Source organism: Aulonocara stuartgranti (genome assembly GCF_965226115.1).
Source record: "Aulonocara stuartgranti genome assembly, chromosome: 19".
NCBI lineage: Eukaryota > Metazoa > Chordata > Actinopteri > Cichliformes > Cichlidae > Aulonocara > Aulonocara stuartgranti.
The window spans coordinates 324,723-348,177 of NC_138955.1; the positions used below are offsets into that span (position 1 = coordinate 324,723).

The following is a 23,455-nucleotide window of genomic DNA, read 5'->3' on the forward strand; positions in this document are numbered from 1 at the left end:
TCTCCTGTCACTTTCTCGTCATCCCTGACGTGCTCTCCGTTGTTTTTTCCTGCTAATTTTAGCATCACACGGCACAGCTTCTGTATCACGTGGTATAAGGCTCCGCCCTTGTCATTTGTTGAGCAGGAAGAGTGAGCGCTTGTCTTCATGCAGAGTACGTCCCGGATCAAAATGCGCTACAATCGTCGTCGTTTTTTATTTTATTTTTTTAATTGTTGTCATTTGGAAATGAGATCGCACATAAGTATGAATCGAGATCGCGATTTTCTAACGATTAATCGTGCAGCCCTACTGACAATGATATGATTTTGTTATGAAAAAAGATCATGTTGACAGAATAGCTTCCATCCATGTAAAGACAACCCACAGGAAGCATCTGCTGATGAATTTCAGCCCCACTTGAATGATCGAATGGTTCGTAGTGCTACACAAAGGACCCGCTGAGGGTCTGATGAAGCTGGGTGGTGAACAGTGAGCTAGGTGGAAGCGGAGTAATGTTTCCTCTCACTCCACCATTTGGCACACTTTTGGTCCTGCTGAGATTTATATTAGAAATTTAAATTAAACTCTAGTCTTGTGGAGCGCAAACAGCTGTGTAAAGGGTCTCAGTCACAAGCCTTGACAACAAAGGATTAAATAATTTAATTAACGGTACCAACATGAGCTTCACATTTGTAGATCTGAGTAAAATGACTCAAACACAGTTTTAAGGCATATGTGCACAGTTGAGATTTTAGTGGTAATATGTAATAATTTGATTATTCTTACAAGCTATGAAAAATACAACAACAGAATAACCTGCCAGTTTCTCGGTGCACAGAATAAACTGTATCCCAAATCATATTTCCTGACTTAAACTTGCTTTTTTGAGTACATTGTTTAATGCAGACTGACATACAGTCATTTATTGTGCAAAATCTGTGTCTGCAAAATCTCAATATAAAATATCGAAATAATGACTAGTAAGCTGTTTCTATACTGCACAGGTGCAATGCAGAGAAACAAATACCTGCTAACTAGTGCTAAATAACAAACACAGTTCTAGAATTTAAATCACCAAAAACAACCATTTGCCATAAGTTGCTACATATAGAAAAAGGAGGTACTGGCTAATAATAATCTTCAGCCATTGAGAGAAGGATACACCATCATCGCTAATATTTGGTAGGTATGCATGCCAACTTGTTATTTTCAGTACAGAGTATTACGTGTGGCAAGAGGCTTTATAACTGATGTTCATAAATTGCAGTAGTTAGCACATCAGTCTTGGTCACTCCCTGTAAGTGCACAACTGCTCTTTTAAAAATCATTAACTATGAAGTGTACTAACTGAATGTCTAATACTACAAGTTTGACATAGCTATATTTAGGGGAGCCGTTCATAATCATGTGGGCTTTTGATTGTTATTTTCAGTGTTACTGCAAAAGGAGATTGATAATCACACTGAAATCCTTAAACAAACAGTGGTCTTAATCTGTATGATTAAAGGGACTCGAGTCACTGAAAGGACTGAATCTGACATTGAGCGATTTCTGTTTTTTTTTTTTTATTTATTTAATGTTGCTTTCACTGTGTTTTTATTGTAGATTCGATCGGATTTACTATTTCCCTTGACAAGAAAATACCTTCAGGCAAGGCCATTATCATGAAACCTTGAAAAAGTCTTCTCACAGTTGAGGAGAATAACTTGAACTTGTTGCACTTCATTATGGCAGGCTGGAGCAAACTGTGAACAAACACACAGAGAGGGATGGATGGATAGACGCATTATTTCAAGGGGAAAAAAAGGATAACTGCTAACATACCCCCACACCAACAGAGTGAATAGATCTCTCAAAGACTGTCTCATCTTCCGTCAAACATTTGCTAAGTGTACTGATACAGTATAGTCTTGCATGTAAATGGGACATTTACACATGAGCATAATGCACTATTCATCACATGAGTCCTTTTTTATTTTGACTGCTCTGTCAACAGCAAAATTTTCTCGATTGAGTCCATTTGCAACAAACAAAAGTGAAAATACTGCATTTAAATTAACCCCACAGACCTCACATGGTAAATGCTGGCCATGTTTTTCTCCTTGAGTAATTATTCTGTTCAAATAGCATATATTTCTCTCCAGGCAGAGAGTGCTCGGGCTGAATGGATGCTGCGACTGCATAATGGTCCTCAGACGTTTGTTTCCTAGGCAACGTGGGGAGGGCATGTGGAAAGGGAGGTATAAAAACACTAGCAGCTCCTCTGTGAGTCTTACTCTGAGGTGAAGCGCTCACTCTAACACAGTGAGTATCGGAGAACTTGCCGCACAGTTCCTCTCCCTTTTTGCCATCTCTCTTTCTCGGCTCACTTGAAGGCTCAGCACTGCAAGTACCTGTTGGAGGATGATGCGGCCAAAAGATTTACGCCAGGGCTCTGGCACCAAGACCTTCCTCGATGCCATGCATGGCGGTAAAGTCCACCTTGCACGCTTCATCCTGGACGCACTGGATGGACGCATTATCAACTCGAAGACGGAGAACAGCCGCACCCCGCTCATGCATGCCGTCTGCCTGCAAGACCCTGGGACCAGGGCCAAGTTCACCCGGCTGCTGCTGGAAAAAGGGGCGGATGTCAACTGCCAGGATGAGGACGGTCGCACAGCCCTGAGCCATGCATGTGAAATGGGACACCTGGACGTGGTCAAACTTCTAGTTCAGTTCAATGCTGACCCTGATATCACTGATTCCTGGGGAAACAGTGCCCTCATGTATGCTGCATTTTCTGGGCAAAGCCAGGTTTTGGAGTTTCTGGTCAGGGCTTTCAAAAGACTGGGACTGAGGCTGGACAGGACCAATAATGCTGGCCACTCAGCCATTGAGGTTGCCAGCTTCTTTGGGCACAGTCAGTGCGTCCAGATTCTGAACTTTCCTTGCAGGAGAAGTGTTGCTACAGATGATCCACTTGTTGATGCGAGTACCACTCAGGAGGGTGAGTGCCGTCTGCCCCGCAGGCTCCCCAGGCAGGTTCTGGAGAGGTTCTCCAAACAGTTAAATAATGAAGACCAATTGCCTGGGGTATTTCAGAGACAGCTGAAAATTGGCGACAGCAATGGAGTGTGGAACCGTTTCCGATGTCCCAGGAGCCAATCTCAAGAGGAAAACCATCGCCACAGCTGGGCTCTGCCTCCTCAGCTTGAGAAAAGCCAAACTGAGGGGGATCACAGCATTCTCTTCACAACCAAGCAGCTGCAAAACTGCCACTTTAGAGAGCTAAGGGGGACTAAAACACTGAACTCTTTTCCTGAGCCAAGCCAGAAAGATGTCAGCCGAGACACTGGACTCCCAGAGCAAGCACCAGCGAGTTTTCCTCTCTGGGGCAAAGCAAAGTCATTTAACCTGGACCTTCTGAGCAGCAGAAAGCAGTCCTATCAGGGTGATGTGCGTGACATGAGCCTGTCAGCCAGCAAATTAAAGAGAGCCTCACTGCAGGATGAGAGATGCCTGATAGATAAGATGGACTGTCATGGGAACACCCAGGGCTTGACAAGCGATGCTGACAAAATTGTCTCTGTGCCAAAACCTCTTTTAAACAGCAAGAATCAGCCTGCACGAGTGCCAGAGGAGAATGTCAAATCTAAGAATGAAGAGGCTAATGATATGGCTTCACTGAGCAGACGAGAGCAGCAGAAAAGGGGCAGCTTTGGTGCGACTGCCAGACACAACAAGTTACTTCCTGCCAGGGGAGAAATTGAGTCAGGGAAGCTCCCCAACCGTACCCCGGGATTCACGGGCCTGGGGACCAGACTGCTACGGCGATTCACTGCACCCGAATTTATGAGGATGGTCATAGACTGCTCATCGGGCTCCTCGAATGGCAGGGGTCGGATGTCCCGCTCCGAAACCTTTCCTTTCTCGCACACGCACCAACAGGTCAACAGTCAGCCGAGCGTCGACAGCATCAGTGGAGTGAAGTGTGAGTTCGAAAGCTGCTCGTCTCAGTCAACCCTCGACTAGAAAGAGGACAATGTCTAACTGCAGAATTGGCTGGTAGTGGATGTTTTTTAACAGCATTTAAACTTCTGGTACTTGCTCGGCAGTAGCGCCTACATACTGAGAAAAGTAATGATTCCTCGCTTTTGTTGCAGCTTATTTGTTTTTCAATACCTGTCAATAAAAGTTGCATAAAGTGCAATTTTGCTAACCCATGTTTAAAATCCTTTACAAATGAACACGATTTCAGTCTGTGAGCTGCTGAAAATGAATATTTTCTTTCACATGTATAAGATTTATATGACCTGAAATCGAATGTATTTGATATTGCTTCTGTGTTTATAATAAAAAAAGAAGAAGAAATGTATTTCGCCTAAATATTCAGTCACCGTGCACTGTATGATTCATGCTCAACATGTAATAAACACTTTAAAAGACCGGCTCATTCATCCTGTACTATGCATGTGCGAAAAGGACTCAGAGTTACTTAAATGGATACCGTTTCAGTATGCATCATTTATTGATTTGTACAAAATTAAAATGTGTAATTCTCTTTTTCATGAATGCTTCACACAGAAATAGAAATACATGAAACATGTCAACATGTATCTGTGTCAGAATACAAAGACTATGTGCAAAGTGTTTCTCAGCAGGTCGACGTCCTGCAGCATCACATGCCAGGCCTGTGTGCTTTATCTAGGCAAACAAATGCAAATACAGTCACACACATCTTCAGGAGTAACACACACACACACACACACACACACACACACACACACGCACGCACACACACACACACACACACACACATAAATCTTATGATCTTTAAATAGTCTGTCACAATACAAAGAGTTGAAGCGAACGCTGAAACCTCACACATTCATGCGCTTCCTCTCTCTCTCACACACACACGACAAAAAAAACCAACTACACATTTCAGTAAAGAAAAGTAACATTTTGAATTTGTTTCACATAATTTACTGCAGTGAATCAGCAGGTGTAAGATCCTAATATTCAGTATTTACATTATTAATTTATCTGCTCATGGTTCAAGTCCATACCTAATAATGAAACCTTATTTGCAACTTCACATCATACAAACGACCAACAATACCTTTTTGAAATAAAGAATAAACATAAAAAAGAGAAACATGGAATTGGTGGTTTTCCAGTAGCCCAATAGTAGCAGCTGGGGCTTTCATCTACCCATTTGTTATGCTAATAAAAGGAGAATTGTCTTTCACATCCCTGTTTCGTACATATTCAAGCATTCACATCAGGCCAGGTGTGCCTCCATTTGGCCATGCAAAGAGTGTGGATTGACAGATTGTTGTCCAGTTTCCACTACAGAGTGTGAGTGTGCAGAGGTAACTTTATCCCTGCCTAATAATGTCACAATGAGCTACTCTGGTTTGAGCCTAAACACCAGCTTAAAAACTTTACACAGCTAGCAATAATGCCCACTATGAACACTATATAGGATTTTTATAGTAGCACATGTACATATAGTCATGTGGAATATTGATTTTTGCTATCACTTTGATATGCACCACATTGTGCTGTGTTGAATCCCACTGAATGTTACAGGAAACCAATCGATAATCGGATCGCAGCGAGCTGAGAGGTGAGGGATCGCATGCTGCCTTTAACTCGCTCCTAAGATGCTTCTCTCATGCCCGAGACCATGCTGTGTCTGTCTACCAAACTTGCCGCCGTTACCCCGACGGGGTCTGCGCCTCTGGAGCTGATAGCCCATTGGCTTGGGAGCTGAAGTTGGACCCCAGTTGCTTGTCCTCTTCTGAGGCCTGGAAGGGTCATACTGAAGGTGGGTGTTGGGGGACCAGGAGCCCTGTGGGGTCAGCAGCGGGACATGCGCTTGCGGTATTGCTCCACCAGTGGGACCAGGCACTGAGGTGAGCCGCTCTGCAGCAGGAAGGGGTGCTCCAACAAGTCGATGGCGCTGGCTCTCTCTAGGGGGTCTCGAGTCAGCATACGGTCCAGGAAGTCTTTAAGAACTGGAGAGACCTGCACCAGGAAGAAATACAAACAACCTTTATTTGTCACATAAACAATCATACAGAGTACAACATGTAGTGAAATGCTTGCGTCTGAGCTGCGCACAGGTGTAGCTGCGCCATTCCAGGGCTTGGTTTTTAGCATGGGGGGTCTAGACAGGACAGTTACTAGGTCGAGCTTGCAACTCCAAAGGTGTGTAGGCCTACCACTACGCTATCCAGCTGCTGTATAGGAACATAATAGGTACGTATAAGTACATAATATAGTTGTACTCCAATAAATCATTGCAGTGATATGGTCGTGTAATTGTGTTGCATCCAGCATTTGCCGAGACACTTCAGTCTGGACCATCAATGCTGCTAGCTTGCGTTCGTCTGTTCTCGTACCTGACTGGCGTTTCGAACAGTAGGAGCTGGCTCATCCCTCAGCCTCTTCATCGCTGCTACAGGGGTTTCACTGAAGTATGGCGGCTCTCCATCCACCATCTCAACCACCATGATGCCCATCGACCATATATCGACCTGGAAATAAACCACGACACAGGAAAAAAAGTGTCTAACAGGTCTCATACTATTGCACAGATTGCCTCTGTTGGCAATCAGTGCTACACTAGTGGTATTCATGCAAACTGAATGTGTGCCTCCTCACTTCAGTGCCATATGGCGACTTGGATATGACCTCAGGCGCCATCCAATAAGGTGTCCCCACTAGAGACTTCCTCTTAGGGATGTCCTTACTGATCTGTGCACAGAAGCCAAAGTCTGAAAGCTTGACCTGTGAGGAAAAAAACGCTTTCCTTAATTTTAATCAAGAAAGCAAAAAGAAAAAGAAAGAAGGAGACAGAAAGAAAGAAACATTTCATACCCTTCCGTCTAACGTAAGTAGTATAGAGTCACTTTTGATGTCTCTGTGAATGACTCCCTGTGAATGGAGATAAGCCAGGGCTTGCAGCACAGCTTCACACACTGTAGCAATCTGCTCTTCACTCAGCCTGCAGCACAACACACAGAAACACACAGATTTTACATGAATTTCACACTTTTACACTACTAGTTATGACGAATCAACAGGACTTAAAGTTGAATTTCATGAATCACCGCACATTAAAGGCAACGATAAAGTAGGCAAGGTTCAAAACAACAACTCCCACGTAGCACAGTGACGAATGAAGCACGCCCGTTCTGCCGCGATGCTAATGTGCCTTTAATATTTTTTCAAGTGCAGCATAAACAGTTAGAGTCGAGCAGCAAAAAGACATTTCACAGAAAACACCAGGTAACAATTACTTTACAGAGCAAGGTTCCTCCCACACACAACAACTATAGGTTAAAAACTGTCTAAAACTATATAAGATAAAATGATTAAAACTGAGTGGATTTTTAAAATAATCTGACATCATAGTTCAGCCTGGAGAAACAGCATACACAAAGGACTCTTGATCTTGATTGTTGTGTCAATATCCTGATTATTTTAGGCTTAGACCAGCAGTGGCAGTGACAGCTGGCTCACTTTATATATCATTTGGTATGAGAGGAAAATTTCCATCCCTTTGAGTCAAACAATCTAACCCTGAGGTCACCCTATGGAGACTGAGCCAGCCATCTGTTAGTAATATAAACCATATTGACAGCTCAAACAAACACACCCTGATAAATTTCAGCTCCCTGCTGCTGGTCAATATGTTTTCTCCCTTTTTGATGTATGTCGTAGCATCAGGGGATCAAATGTCTACCCAAAATCAGCCTTCCGTGTGGCATTTAAACACACACAAATTCAATTATTTTACTGTATTATTATTTTTCTCTGGAGGAAAGCAGCAGACGTGGCGTGCACGAGAAGACTTGATGACAGTTTTGCACTCCTGGGAGGAACATCGATTACCCACCAATTGATACCACACTACCCTCTTGTGGCTGATTTAGTTATTAAAAAATATAAGTTCCATATGGAATCAATGAAATACAGTTTTTTGTTGTTGTTGTTTTGTTTTGTTTTTCTTCTGTGGATATTTAATGGCGTTCTCACCTGGTTTCAGAAACAATGTTAGTCAGTGCTCCACCCTGCAAGTACTCCATGATGACCCACAGCTCTTCCTCCACCAGAGCAGACTTAAACATCTCCACCACATTTCTGTGCTGATAGTCCCTCATGATGACCACCTGCAACACAAAACATTATTTGGTGGTATAATCTTTAGAAATATAACAAACAATGTCGCCACTTATTGGTTCTCCAGCAGTAAAGATGACTGCTGCTCAGTCATTGGAATTCACTGCCAAGCAGAAATATAGTTCATTTAAACTCCATGAAGATTACAAAGATGATGACATCAGTGCTACTCTTTCAGACTGGAAAATACCTCCAAATGATAGATGTGCATAAAAATATTGGACTCTATAAAGGCATACTCTGTGTCAGCTGCCTTTTGGAAGCCTCTTGGTTTTGTCAGAAATGATCATATTTGAATACAAGTGATCACTTAACCTTAATAAGCCATTGGATGTGTCACCCAGAATCAGATACCAGTTAGTGATAAGTAATACTAATAAAATATTAGACTTGTTTGTTTGTTTTTTAATTGCATTTGACAGCACGGCAAGCCAAAGCTGTCAGATAACTGCATTAAAAATGTTCAAACGTTGCTATGAAAGGCAAAATTAACTCTAGAGACCGACTGTTTTTTTCTTGTACCAGGCTGTAAACACTTCCCTACTTTAAAGCTGTGTTAACATAGGGATTAACTCACTTAAAGTGCTTTTTTTAGCACTTAAAATGAAGCAACTGCCTTCTCTTTTATGCCCTGATATCACTAAACTGCTTTCCCACAGGCTAAACAACAAAGATTAGAGATATGTTGCTGTAAATGACTCTCGGTACATTTTAGAGTTATTTGCATTTGTATGTTGGGTTATTTTTTTTGTACCTCATTAAAGAGTAGCTCTCGCCTCTGCTGCCGCCGCAGGTCCATCATCTTCACCGCCACTTGCCGGCCGCTGTGCTTCTCTGTTGCGATACACACCACTCCTGTGGAGCCCTCTCCGATCTTCACAAAGTTCTCCAGATAAGAGCGGGGATCGCCTTTGTCCACCACCATCTGCAGGGCCGCCTTGAACTGTTCATGTGTCACCTTAGGTGGGTCGGGTGGCGGTCTGGGTGAGGGGTGTTGCGGGGGTCTGAAGGCAGGGGAGCAGGTGCCTGGAGGACTGGTGGCTAATGAGCCTGTAGGTGAAGGTCGAGGTTGGGAAGGGCTGTCTTGTCTGGGATAGGGAGGGTTGGGGCATCCGGAGTGTCTGAGAAAGGGGTCTGGTCCACTGGGTCTCAGTCCCATATTAGGAGACAGACCCAAGGTGTAGCTGGCTGAGGAGCGAACAGTCCGCTGGGGTCTGACGCCTCCCACAAGAGGACTGCTGGTGCCGGTGGGCAGGAAACCAGAGTGGTACCTCACTGCTGATTCTCCCTGCACAATAACACAGAAAAATGGGGTGAGGAAAATTAAGAGAGAACTGAAAGGCAGTTGGCCACCTGCCTGAGGTTCTTGACCCACTTTAAAACTAAATGTAAATCAAGTTCTTCACTTTCCCTCCTTTTCCACTTCACCTGATATGACTGATGTGTTGTTTTATGGACCCAAGTGTCCTGCAAAGATCTTGCCAAACACATCTTCTTTCAACATTTACAACTCTACTGGCAGTAGAGTTGTAAATGTTGAAAGAAGATGGTGCCAGTAGACTACTGGCACCATGAACCCACTTTCATTATTTTTAAGTCTAGAACTAAACCAAAGATTCAAACTCAGAACTTTGATCCTCTTTAGTGAAAAAGCCAATCAATAAGCTGCTTCACTAAAGTTCCACAACCTAAGCATTAACATGATCCGTGATGGTTTTTTGACAGCAAAATATAACTTTATTTAATGTATTCAGAGCTCATGCAAGAAACATGCTGAGTAGTTAAAAAATGATGTACATAGGATTAGAAATATGCATATATTGTGTATTCTATAAATAATGTATTATCGGTACACTTAATCGCTGCAAAGGCTTACTTTCAGGTCATAGGAGGAGAACGGCCTGCCAGGGCTGTTCTGTTGGTGCATGTATATTGGTATATTGGGTCGGAGTTCTGTGGTGACTGTGCCTTGATCTCCCTGGGGTGGCTGTACCGTCATAGCAGGGCTGTAGAAACAAGCTACAGGCCTTTGATTTGGTGGCATTCCCCTTGACAGCTGGAAATCTCTCTTCCATATCACTCTCTCCTGAGGACTACCCATATCACTACTCATATAAGCCCCGTGACTTGGCATCTGGATGTTCTGGGACTGAGCAGGATGTGATGGGCCCTCGAGAGAGCTGACCCCGACTTCATAGGTGGACGTGGCCTTGGGCAAAATCCCATTAGGTTGCAGAGTGATACTCTTCTTCATGCCCAAGTAGGGGGTATTGGTCTCACTGTGGATGTTCCTGGCCCTATTCCTCCACTGTTCCTGGCCCGCATCCTCCTCATCGTCATCATCCTCCTGGGTCAGACCCTCATACTGGTAAGTGTCTCCCTCGTTCACTTCCCCCAACCTTCCCAGAGACTGGGCTCTCTTCCTGGCTGAAGGGCTGCTCTTCCGCAAAGAGTTGGAACTGGTCACAGACAGACGGCTCATGTCATTGATCATGGCTGCGATGTAGTCTCCGTGTCCGATCATGCTCCCACGCACAATGGTCTGAAAGGAGAGAAGCATTTATCTGTATCACATCCTGCAAGCCATGATTGCATTACAGAAGGATTTTGGACAGAGAGGAATGAGGGTGACATAATCATCGCTCAAAGGCGAGTTAAATTTAGACTTGGGAATCTGTAAAGGACATCTTTGTCATTCTACAAAGACGGTGACTTGAATTTATTTTCCCCAGTGGCCGATTCTGACAATACACCAACAAATATACTTCACAAGCGAAACACAAAGAAAGAGCCTTTACAACTGCTCACATGCTTTCAGATTGTCGAGATAACCGCTCATGAACTTTCTCGTGGTATGCACAACTGGCAGGCAACCAAAGGCAAATGGCCTAAGCTTGCCCTGACATAAAATCATCAGACAATCTTTAGATGTTTTGCCAGAACAGAATGGATGTAACACTGACTGCATGGTGGTTTAGTAGTCGTACTCAGGGTAGAGTCATGTTCAGTTATACTCTACTGCCTCTCCCATTTCTCTGGCTCAATGCCATTACATCAGCACAGGGGGGGTAGAGGTCAGATGACATCTCACCTACTGTAGCACCTCGCTGTGAGGAGGGAATGGCAGGTGATAATAGCCTCTGTGCAATTTCACATGCTTTTTAAAAATGAAACTGTCTTCTCATATTCTGTATAGTTTTTCATATTTATATCCTGTTCATATCCTGTACATAGCTTGTACTCACTACAGCCTGTACATACTTATAGTTATAGAATATTCACAACATACTTCATACCGTGTACATTATAACATACCATAATAGACCCATTTCTGTAATATACTCACATATCTATATTATTGCTAATATATATTGTAATATATCTATATCACTAAAGCACTTCTGGATGGATGCAAACTGCATTTCGTTGCCCTGTACCTGTGCATGTGCAATGACAATAAAGTTGAATTCTATTCTATTCTATTCTATTCATCATGTAGAAATAATCTGAAACATGCTGAATCTTTAATTTTCTATTTTTAGCTTTTAGGATTTTCTGTGTTTCTGATGACACTAAACCCATGCTGACTGACCCGAGTGACCTAAATGCTGGAATGACTGTTCTCATATTTCACAGCACTAATAACAATCACGTCATAGACTTAACGAAATGTTCGTGGGTTTTTTATTTTCTGGAGGAGCCATAAAAAGCGTCAACGGTGTGTTCAATGAAGCACAGAAATCCTGAGATTTGCAGGCTTTATCACTCACTGGCAATTCCTTTGCTGTACCTGCACTTTTTAGCCCTTCTGCTTGACATCTCTGGGAAGGCACCATGGACTATTATTAATTGCCTGCGTGGAGTAATAAATCTTGTGGCCCCTATGAGTATTCAACATTGTACAGTCAGTGTACACAGCAGGGTCATTAGCTCAGCCACATGATAGATAAGAAAGCAAAAAGATGGGGAGGGGAGAGAGCTCTCCACGTTGCCATCCGAGGATTGTGGCATTTTCTGTGACAGCGCTCACAAATACTTTTGCACTGACGCAACCAGCACATATTTCTCTGTGAATGAAGCTCATTACAACTTAATGGGAATCAACGCCGTGCGCCATTCATTAGTAGTCACCTCAGGGTAAGGACAGAGAATCAATAAAGGGCTAAATAGCTTACCTTCTTTGGTCTCAACTCCACCTCTGTGATCCTGGAAGGGTCCACCATGGGTTTGGGCCTTCGCAGGTTCTCTATCAGGCTTTGCCACTGTGTCGGCAGGCCCACAAAGCAGCCGCGCTTAGCATCAAAAGAGGTGTGAACTCGGTGCTCAAAATTCTTGGGGGCTGATATCTCAGGCCTCTTCTTTTTCTTTTTGCGAAACATCTTTAGGTTCAGAGGGGTAGCAGCCTGTCTGCTTCAAAATGTCCCTGTAGAAAAAAGAAGAAGTTGCGCCAAACATCACATTCAGCACAAATTTAAGTAACTGTAAACCAGACATTTGAATACAAACAAAACTCATGTGCCACAATGATTAAAGAGTTGTTGCTGCTCTCATTTGCCCACTACTCCAGGTTCATTTAAATAAAATGTGCCAACAAATGATTCTTCCACATGAGAGAATATATATATTTAAATGGCTTATCCAATAGCTGTGCCTGGGACGTGGATGTCCCACACTGCCTTGCTGGCTGTCACAAGCTTGCGCCACAGAGAAGAGCTCCAAGGACAGCGAATGGATTTGTAAGCACATGTGTAATGAAGGATATCTGGTCAATTAAGGCTTATTCATTCTCTGTGCCCTTTTACTGATGAGCACGAGGCTGGGCTGGCCAGCGCCCACAGGCTTTCAGTGCATTAGCAGAATAAGTACAACACACATTCATGCACACACATATATACAGACATAAATATACTCTGGCAGGCTATCCTTCAAAGCCTTTTTATAACCGTTTTCATATCCCATCCTAATTAGTAGCTTGTGTGCCCTTGATTGCAGGGAGGGCAACTACTTAATCTTCAGATGGATGGTCCTGTATTTCTTGAGCCACTAACTCGGGTTTACTGTATATGCAGCTTTATTTTCCATTCAAGTGGGGGGGGGGGGGGGGGGGGGGAATAATTAAATGCATTACATCTCATTTACTCGGCTGCACAGCTGTAAGGGGAGATAATCACTCACATTTAAGTCACTTGATTGGAATTAATACTTTTTTTTAAAAATAGCTCACAGCACGGAAGCCGTCTCAGCTAGCCATGCGAGGGGGATGCCAGTGCCGGTCTGCTGCTTAGTCCACTACATCCATCCTGATTTAAGTATTTGTTAACTCTAGCTTTGTGCTGGACATGCTAAAAGCTTTATATTGCTTTGTACAGACCCTACAATAATTGGGAGAAAACCCGAACAAGGAGACGACCCCCTATGAGCAAGTGCTTTGGTGACGGAGGGAAGGAAATACTCCATTTTAACAGGAAGAAACCTCCAGCAGACCCAGGCTCAGGGAGGGGCAGTGGTGCTGCTTTGAATGGGTCTTAGTTAAGACAGTGAGGGATCTCCTAGGCCTTAACTAATCTGGACCTCTTATCCTAGTTTGTAGTGTCTGTGCCTTTTGTAGCATTAATTAATGCATAGTCTGAAGCAATAATACCACGTCCAAGAAGTCTGTGCTCCAACTTTGGTGAGGGAAATTCTATTCTTTACATGTATGTGGTCTGCGGACGCAACTTGCTAGCCAAACTTGCTAACATTAGGTTATGGTTTGTGCTTAGTTCTGTCTCCAAAAAATACAAAACATTAAAATCAAGGCTTCAAAATGTAAGAACAAAAAATGGGTATATATGGGTATGTCCATATTGTATTTATCTTTCAAGCCGCATGTGCAAATGACCAAATGTTGACATGCTAAACTAAGATAGCTAATACAGCAAACACTCTACTGCCATAGCAGGCTAACTTGACCTGTCAAGCTCAAAGCACTTCTGTGGCCAACTAAATGCTCACAGAACTTTTGTTTGTTTTTGCAAAAAGTCACCCTGAAATTAATAGCCAATGCAGAGGCCTACACGGTACCCTGAGAGGATCAGATACTATCTCCCATCATGCACTGTGAAATAGTGGGAGCTGAGAAAATTAGTTTTTCAGCCCTCTGCAAACCAGCAGGCGATCACACTGGCAGCCTTTCCTCTTTCCACCTCCGCCCTCGGATCAGCATGGCTCTAATCGGCATCAATGACGCCTGTTAAGAGATGTATTGGTAACTAACCCACGCCACACGTCCTGCTGCATCACTGCAAGGTAAAAGTAAGTCAGGCCCGCTGGTCACATCAGCTAAACCTCCACTTCATTACAGGAAGGGAGCGGTAGGATGAAATAGGTGGGAAGGAGGGGGCGCAGAAGGACTGCTAGAATAGACGTGACACTCGCCAAGGATAATTCAATCACAAGGCTAATATGCTAAGTGTTGCATAAACGCATCACTCTGTGCTCTCCCTATGTACATAATGTGATGCTGGGAAGGACTTTAATTCTATCTGACAGGGACATTATGATGTGAGGGCTCTCAGAAGGTGGGGTGAGAGGAGTCGGGGCCAAGATTACAGTCAAACGTGGATATATTAGTGAGACAGGGACCCAGTTTCTTTCCTGGAGACACAGAAAGGCTTTTAAGTGCCAGTTGTGGCCCCTTTTGAATAAAAAATGCCTGCAAAAAAAACACAAGCTGCAAAAATAGAAGATTGTGATCGCTGTCGTTTTTTTTCTTTTTGCACTGCATGAGAGGCTGTCTGCTTAGATAGCTGTTAAAGATGCCGATGCTGGCATTGCCCGAACAAATATTTACACATTTACGCTCACGTATTCTCTTATAAGCATACCAATCAATATTCGCTTGAGTAAAATGCAAACTGCTACAGTACCATTGCAAAAAGAGCAGCTGGTTTTTATGATACTTCATCAAGTTGCATCAGTTCAAAACAGCAGAGAACAGAATATATCACAGTATTCATTATTCATACTTGACCACTGTTCCCCTCTGCAGACTCTGGAAATACAAACTAACCACTGTGGTATTAGACACAAGAAGAAACACACATGCATACTTGATTCATTCCTGGGCAGAATGAATTTAAAAAGTTGATACAATTATTGATTTACAAGCTTTAATCATATGCGACTGGCCTTAGATTGACCTCTCAGACTCTGCCGGGCTTATGACAGTCCTGACAGCAATATGCTATTGATTTCTAAGCCCTAAAATATGCTTCCACAGAGCTTGACTTGCACAGTCCACCATCTCTTTCCAGTCACATCCCTCAAAACTGCAGGGACTTGACCCTATGCCTGAGTGGCTTTTCTTGAATCTATCAATGTGCTGATGCAAAACTCCGCCAGCTGCTGTCACAGACATGAAAGGAGAGCCAGGATGAGGTCACTCTTAAAATTGTGCAACATGAGGTGTTTTTCATCTTCACAACTTAATGCAGGAGCAACAAATTAAACAAGTCCAAACGCGTGACCTAAAAAAAAAAGCCTCACAAATCCCATCACTGAGAAATAAGATCTCATACACTGGAACTCAGCAGAAATCTGTTTGCAATAAGTATTTCTGAAGTCTAACTAAACATAAACCTTGAAAGAAAGACTCCACAGCCTGCACATTCTCTAACGCATGCAAAATACACTTATTTTTCTGCAGAAAGTAACCACTCAATCCCTTTCCCAATCCACGCTCAAATTAATATCCAATCATAGCCTTACCCCTGACTGGATGGAACTTCTTCACCTGGCAGAGTGGCTTGGCCTCTCATACCATCCAGAAATTCAACCGAGCAATCCATATGTGCCCCACAGACAACATGACAAAAGAAGAGAGAGCATGCTTTCCTTCCTCTCATGTTCAGATCACCCCAAGCAGGAGTTCCGGTTGAGTGGGAGGGGATCGAGAGATAAGAGAGATATTGGATTTGCTCGATGTTAGTGCTCCCAGCTCTGTTAAATGATTTTTTTTCCCTATTTGCCCTGATTTCTGCTTCTATCTTTTTGTTGGCGTGCATGCAAAAAAATGTAATGAGTGTGCAGGTGACTGTGCTTGCAGGATTAGTGGTGTTCAGTCCCTCACTGATCTAATTTTAGGACGCATCGTTCCCCCCCCCGCCTCTCCCGCACTAGATGGATGTTTATTTTGTACGGGATTCATGTCAAATGGTGAAGTGAGGGTGTGAGACGATGGAGATGAGGTAATCCTGTTTTTGTACTTGTCAATGCATGTATAAGCATAATCCAGCTATACTGAATTACAGGAGGGGGGTTACATCTATTTCATAATAGTATAGATAGCATCAAGGTCTTAAATGGTGCTTTTGGAATCTACAGTGCAGTGTAGAGCGCTTAGAGATTGCTCTTCTATCAGCTTCATTATGATGACCGTTTTGCCCTTTGAGTGTAATGAGACTGCCTCTCGAGGGGGCGGTGGGGGTCTTGGATGGTCATCTTTTCCCTGTGCTTTGTAAAACACATACACATGCACTTACACACACACCGTCTGAGGGCATAAAAGGTACAAGGCGCCGGACGTGACTGGACAGTACAATAGCAGTGTTTATGATTTACGTTGATGTCTTTCTCTTTGAAGTCACCTCTGCAAAGATGGAAGGACTTTCAATAAGACTTTACATGTGATGTAATAAGCTGCATTCAACGACACGGAATAACAAGACGCTAGCACTCTGATACATCATGCATGACAAAGCACTCAGAATATAAGAAATGCTGGAGAATGTCGGCATGAATCTATTAGGTCCATAAAGTCATTCTTTGCACAAATGTGGCTTTGGTTGATTGCACAGTTTTGTTTCTTCAGGCATGCTAGCTGCACTGCACTGGAGATGACATTGTTGGGGTGTCAGTCTAACACTAGCAGTTGAACAGACCAAAATAGCTACTGTGCAATGATTATTCAAAGATGGTTAAACTTTGGTGACGTCTTGACTTTTTCTTTTGTGCAACCAGCAAGCCATCAATTCTGTGGAATACCTACATACATGAACTAAAACAGTAATAATGATAATAACAATAATAACATCTCCGTATAAAGTAGAATGCGGGTTCAAAAGTATCAGTCGATTGTCGGGTTTATAGGCTCACATTTGCCAATGTCCTCATTGCTATTTCCTCCATAAAGAAAAGCATCACATCTTTTCATAGTCACTCCCTTATTTTTGGTTCCTTGAGGAACAGACCACTTGTGCTTTTAGCACCTTTGGACTCTCCCAGCCGAAAGAAGGGTGCTAGGTCTGACGTGTGGACAAAGATCCTGGATCAGTATTCGGCGACCCTCTGTAACCTCAGGCTGCTGCTTGAGTTGCTGTGAATTTTAAATGCGTCCCCTGTGTAACGTAAGCACTTACAGTTGATGGTGGAATAACTAAGAGGGAAGAAATCACATGAACTAACTTGGTCGTGTATCTTGTTAGATAACCCCCCCCCCACACACACACACACACACACACACACACACACACACACTGTTTGTAAAGGAAGACTCCATAGCTAGGTGCTTGATTTTATACACCTGTGGTAAGACTATAAACACCTGAATTGTTTATTGCTTACACTCACTGAACATTTACTTGAAGACAAGATCAAATTGACACTGCGTCTAATAAGTCTAATAAGTCGGTGTGCCTGGGACATTGTCTGAAGTTTCTCTTTCTCAAATGTAGCTCACATGTAGCATGCAACAAGAGACTGTCAGCTTTAAATGCATTCTGTCTAGCACCCTAGTAGTGTTGCACACTTAACTTAATCTTAAACTCTGTCAGGACTTTGGCTTCCCACAGTTAAATGAGCTCGACAGACTGATGTCTAATATGAGTGCTTCACTTATCATGCTAAGAATGCTAAGAAAATCAGCAAGCGCTAAATCAGATCCTGACCACAAGCCTTGTGCCAATCACAAGTGACTGTTCTCTGCACCATACATTTTTCCTGGGCTGGTCTGGATGAGTAATCCTATTTTAAAAGACATATAAAGAACTAAATTGAAATGTCTGGGACAGGAGAAGGTGAGAGCTATCCCTTGAAGTGGAACATCCATTATTATTTGGAAAAACCTTGAATTTAGCACAAGTGATGTTAACTGAAAAGAAATCATATGAACAGAAACCTATGGACTGTGTCTGCACCGCAAACCAACACAGCTGATTTATTCAACTGCCTGAAAAAACTGCAGCACCATTAATGCATGAAAGCCCAAGGAAAACAGTGTAATGCCTGCTAACCTGTATCATCCAGATTCAACTTAAACGTCGATAAAAAGTAGCCTATTCGGCGTGTCAGCATATACATCCAGCTCCCAAAGACGCACCGAAATCACCAAAGCAATCACATTCAATTTTGCCAAAGACATGTTTCTAATAAATATTGTGAGTAAAACATAATGGGCATAAGATATGTCAGCTGTCATAAAATTATTTTTTACAAAGTGGGAAAGGGGGTCGAGGAGAGGGATATTACAGCTGCCAAGAAGGTTTTATTAAATCATGTCAATTAGCTAAATGAATGGAGTAAAAGATGTTATGTTATTTTTCTGCAAAGATTAATTTCTGAAGATTGATGTAAAGGAGTGTAGCACACTGTAAAGGTGAAAGCAGTACCGTGTTTAATTTCGCTACTAGCTGTTGTCTTTAGGCTAATAAGGCTGCAGGCAGAATGCACATAGTGGCTCCGTTTGTTTATTTCTGAGGTAATATGCAGAATTTCTCCTTTCCTTTTCTTTGGGATTGCTTGAAGAGTAAGTATGATTTCCCTGAACCAACATTTTCTTTGGATGACTAAAGATATATTGTGCGGATATATAGTGCCAGTTTTCAAACAGCAACTTTCTCAGTCCTTGATGTAGCTGTAACTCTGATAAAAGCTCCACTCAGGGCTAAGGACATAATGTAGAGCATACCCAAGGGCACGTGAAGGACTAGTTTTTGTCTAAAGTTTAATAGCAGCAGTGGACAAAAAGAGTAAGCTTGCACAGAGTGTGGCCAAAATGTATGCACAGACAAACTTGATAAAGTACTCGTGGTGTTGGCATTGCTCCCGTTAAAGGTGTCTTCAGGACCAACTTTTGCCATGTTGACACGCAAACTGACAGGAGGACCCACAAGGTAAAACACATAATGAATACAGTCTTGCAGCTGATAAATATTAAGTGTTCATACCCTTGATGATTATAAAACAGATACAAATATATGAAAGCGTAAAGAAAATGTGGCTGCAAAGGTTGCAAAGTGTCAGAGTAGACCCTTATGTAACCATGGACGTATAGGTTCCTGGTTAGATAGTCAACTGTATCCATATTGTGCTTTCACTTTTCAGTTTATAAAATGAGATATTAAGCATGGATGACCCACATTTACACAGGGAGTTCATTCATAGTGACATATCTTGGGGTCTTTCAAATGTCACATAACTCGCAGCGATGCGTCATATGCCGGCTTTCACTCAAATCTCTGGATGAAGTCGTGCAAGTCTAAAATGGTAGAAGTCACTGAAGATTCTGAGAAAGTGAACGATCAAAAATGCTCATCTGTCATTTCCTCATGCTCGGCGTGAGTAAGGAAAAGGCCCGAGGATTGGAAGTACGCAGAAAAAAACAGTGTCAGTGCCCAACAATGTGGGCTGTCAGTTCCTTTAAGAGCAGAAATCTGCGCAGGAGGGAACACTTGTCCTGTGTTAAGATTGACAGGAGGAAACCAAAAATGAAAGGTCAAGACGGGAGCAGTAAGAGTGGGGGAGGAAAGGAGAGTCCAGACACTCAGCTGCGGTGACAGAAAAAAAAAGAGAAGATGGATAAATCTAGGATGGAGGACAGAGAGAGGAAAAAAATACTGAAGGGGATGGCTGTAGATTTGAAGCTGTTGGCGAAAATTAGCATAGACATAGACGTTTTTGTCAAACTTTTTGAAAAGTAATGATGCTGAGAGGAGCTCTCTTTCAGTTCTGAAGATGCAAACTGTTTTCTCCATCATCTTTTCTGCAGTAAACAAGCCACAGAGGGGATCTGAGGACAGGACAGTTGCATCAACACAGCACGTACATCATTCTGTCACCTGACATAATGGCACTGATTCTCACGGATAAGAAAATGGACAAGAAAACTAGTTTGCTCTGCCCTGCAGCGAACAGTGTGGACATTACTGCGCAGTAAAAGCTGTGGTCTCTATCTGCTCCAAACACCTTAATCTAATGACACTGTAAAAACAACGCTTCTGATGTCCTGCAGGATTTTATGGGACGTTATCTGGATGCTGACACATCAGTAGAACACCACAGACTGTCACGTCAGGAAATATGCATGAATATGTATACTAAGGACTAGAGGCAGGAGAGAAAGAAAATGCAGCAGTGACCAACACTCTGTTTAATGAAAGATCCTCTTGGCTCTCACAAGTGCTTTGAACAATTTGACGCTGTGCTGATAGAAACGTATGATCAGGCTGGACCAATGGTATGAGCCCAACTTTTCTCTCCTGGGTCTAATTTATTGATGCACTGGGACTCGGCGCATGCTTTACTGTATGCGCATGTGCTTATGAAGGCTTTGATTTATATTTTTTCCCAGCCAAGGCCTCAGCGTGTCTCTCCAAGGGACAAAGCACAGGCCATTTTTAACCTCAGATTCCTTTATGGTATCAATCTGCACCAACTCTGCTGTCCTTCTCTGTCACCCAGCATGGGTGCTGTTTCAGCCTAGAGAGAGGGGGGGGACTCATGTCATGCTGTCCTAATTTGGACTCTGAGGATTTTTTAATCCGCGGTGCTTGACATCTCGTGGCCAGTAGCTACACTAAGCTGGTAAATGCACAGCTCCCCCGCCTTCACCAGCATGAACATGTCACAGTCGCTCCTGAAAACAATCGTGAGCCCAGCATGGGTCGCTGGGGCATCGCAACAGCACCTGCGTGCCGTGATCAAGTGTGTGAGAGGTCCGTATCACTTGCTGTCCTGTCGGCGTCCTGAAGCGCGTGTTCAAGTCTGTTTGTTTTACTGTGAGCCTGTAAACCCGCACGATGAGCAACACACAACAAACACCAAAATATAGACTTTATAGAAGAGCGCACATCACCCCGAGTGAAGCAGAAGTCCAGCTGTGCGTGTGTGTTTATGTGCATTTGTGTGTGTGTGTGAACCAAAGAGACCTTCTCTGTCACATCCCCTACCCTTTGGCTGCTCTTCCTCTTCCTCTGTGAATATCAATGAATGACCTGAGACACAAACAAGAGCTTTTTTTTTACTTGCAGAGCCTCAGTTACATATCAACAGACTAAAAATAAAAATGTTAAAAAGCCCATACATTTCAATCAGTACTAAACTTATGAGCAAATCGCCCTGTATGTGCACAGATGTCGTCTCAACTCACACATGGAAGCATTAACAGTAGCATTGTTATTATTATTTCTTTTTTTAGTAGCAAGCGTGAGAAGTGCTGCGACAGCATCATTGACAATGAGTGCACTGGCAATGCTAAGTGGGCTAAAACAAACAATCTATACACTTCTTTAAAACACCTTCACCTTAGATTGATTTCCACAGAGGACTTAGCATCTAATAGCAGTCTAATAGAGAGACTTTACAAATCTATTTTTTCCAGTGTACTGACCAGATTTCTTATTTCTTAATGTGCTCAAACATCGCATCCCACGTTCATGCAACCCCTCGTACAATAGGTTTTCTTTATGCTAGGAAAAGACATCACGTGTGAGTCTCCTTTATCGTGTCTATTCTTTCCACAGCATCCATCTACTGAAGTATGTATATATGTGCAGTAGTAGAAGCTTCCACTGATACAACTAAAAAATATCACCTGAATTCACATTGGTAAAAACAGGAAGCATCTGTGTCCAGAGTACTCATAATAATCATCCTAGATTTATCAAGTGTGATCCATCTTGAGAGTGCTGAATCCTTTTTTGTGAAATCGGGGTTGAGGACAGAAGAGACAGGAGAAGGAGACGATGTTGGGATTTTAAGGAGGAGGGTGAGCAGAAGGTGAAGGCTCCTCTTTTGAGATGCAGTCCATCACTGAATACATCCTGCAGACCTCTCAGTATCCCCCCTCCCCACCACCACCACCACATCTGCACCTGGCTGCACTGGCCTTTGCTCCACATCCTCTTTCTCTTCCTCCACCACGACTGATACCTACCGATGGCATACACTAGCCTGCTCTTTATTAATGACGTTAAGCCTCTTTTTTTTTGTCCCCCACCCCACTTTACCCCACTCTCCTCGCTGTGAAGAGAGAAGATGGGACTCTGGAGGGATAAAATCATTGTTAGAGAAAGACACCAAAAAATATCAGTCATCCCCCCTTACCTTGCTGTCCAGTGAAGAGGAGAGCCTCTCTCCTCCAGGAAGGTTTGGAAGCGAGTGTGCACATACACTCACATCCACTATTATGCGCCGCTCACTCACGTTCACACACACATTTACGCTCGCACACAGACCTACACGCTCTCAAGCTCATGCACACAACGGCGAGGAGGGATGGCTCTCAAGCGAGAGCACACTGCAGGCTGCCGCTTGCCTGGGAAAGCCTGATGCGTTCCTCCCTCCGGGCAGAAACACACACTGCCATCTCAAAGGCTCTTTGTTGGGGCCGATTCATCCCCAGTTCTGTGGCTGAGTGCTGATTCGTGTACCGGTGCCTGCTCCCGGGGACGAGGGGGTGTCCGTACAATAGATAGACAAAGCCATGAAAAAGAAAAGCAGCATCCAGGAGGAGAGGAATATCACAGCACCATGTAGCTCCTTCCATCCACCCCCCTTTTCTCTCCTTCTCCTTCTCAGGCTCGCTGTCTTTCTCCTACAGACACACACACTCCCTCCCACCTCCCTTTCTCTCTTACTCTCTTCCTCCTCCTCTCTCTGCCTCTCTCTTTATCACTTCCCTCCTTCTCTGCCTCCTCCCACTCCCTCACTGGGCTGCAAAAGAACTGATAGCAGCATGTGCCTGCGCCCGTGTGCCGGTTTCCAGTGACTGTAAGGAGAGGAGAGCTCTTCAACACCTCATCACCTGGGATACCTTTCATCCCCCACCCTCTCCTCTCCCCTCCCCACCCACCATCTCTCTGCCTCTCTGTCTCCTTTGCACGTAATGTGGGTGACACGAGAACGCGAGGGTGCTGACTTCACCCGGTGCACTGCTGTTCACTCAAATGTATTATCCATGAAATGACATGGTCAGGGAGATGGCAGATGGCAGAGGAGGGGTTGCTGTACCGATGCTTGTAAAAAGGGGTGTGGGACTATC

At 43.5% G+C, this 23,455-nt stretch overlaps 2 protein-coding genes across 4 annotated transcripts; one reads left to right on the forward strand and one right to left on the reverse strand.

The window, feature by feature from the left end:
- Positions 1–2,219: 2,219 nt before the first annotated feature.
- On the forward strand, positions 2,220–3,996 carry ankrd63 (ankyrin repeat domain 63; the record flags this gene model as incomplete). Its single annotated transcript, XM_082517382.1, has 1 exon — positions 2,220–3,996. The coding sequence occupies exon 1, from the start codon at positions 2,386–2,388 to the stop codon at positions 3,994–3,996; it is 1,611 nt and encodes a 536-aa protein (XP_082373508.1). The 5' UTR covers positions 2,220–2,385.
- A 472-nt stretch (positions 3,997–4,468) lies between these two features.
- Positions 4,469–23,022, reverse strand: pak6 (p21 (RAC1) activated kinase 6). Of its 3 annotated transcripts, none has more exons than XM_082516011.1 (9): positions 22,519–23,022; positions 12,333–12,580; positions 10,034–10,699; positions 8,912–9,445; positions 8,014–8,147; positions 6,853–6,979; positions 6,637–6,762; positions 6,375–6,509; positions 4,469–5,997 (listed from the first exon to the last, which is right to left on the reverse strand). In XM_082516011.1, exons 2-9 carry the CDS (start codon positions 12,534–12,536, stop codon positions 5,830–5,832), a joined length of 2,094 nt encoding a protein of 697 aa, XP_082372137.1. In that variant the 5' UTR covers positions 12,537–12,580; positions 22,519–23,022; the 3' UTR covers positions 4,469–5,829. The 3 variants fall into 3 exon arrangements, with proteins under 3 accessions (XP_082372137.1, XP_082372138.1, XP_082372139.1); XM_082516012.1 differs by lacking the exon at positions 22,519–23,022 and adding an exon at positions 15,907–16,185; XM_082516013.1 differs by lacking the exon at positions 4,469–5,997 and adding an exon at positions 6,044–6,212.
- Positions 23,023–23,455: the final 433 nt, after the last annotated feature.

Excerpts from the sequence above, each read along its gene's own strand:
- pak6 (XM_082516011.1), bottom strand. The coding sequence starts at position 12,536 with ATGTTTCGCAAAAAGAAAAAGAAGAGGCCTGAGATATCAGCCCCCAAG. Across the intron at positions 8,148-8,911 it reads GAGAGCTACTCTTTAATGAG|GTGGTCATCATGAGGGACTA; the intron begins GTACAAAAAAAA and ends TTTGTGTTGCAG. Across the intron at positions 6,980-8,013 it reads AACATTGTTTCTGAAACCAG|GCTGAGTGAAGAGCAGATTG; the intron begins GTGAGAACGCCA and ends GTTGTGCTGCAG.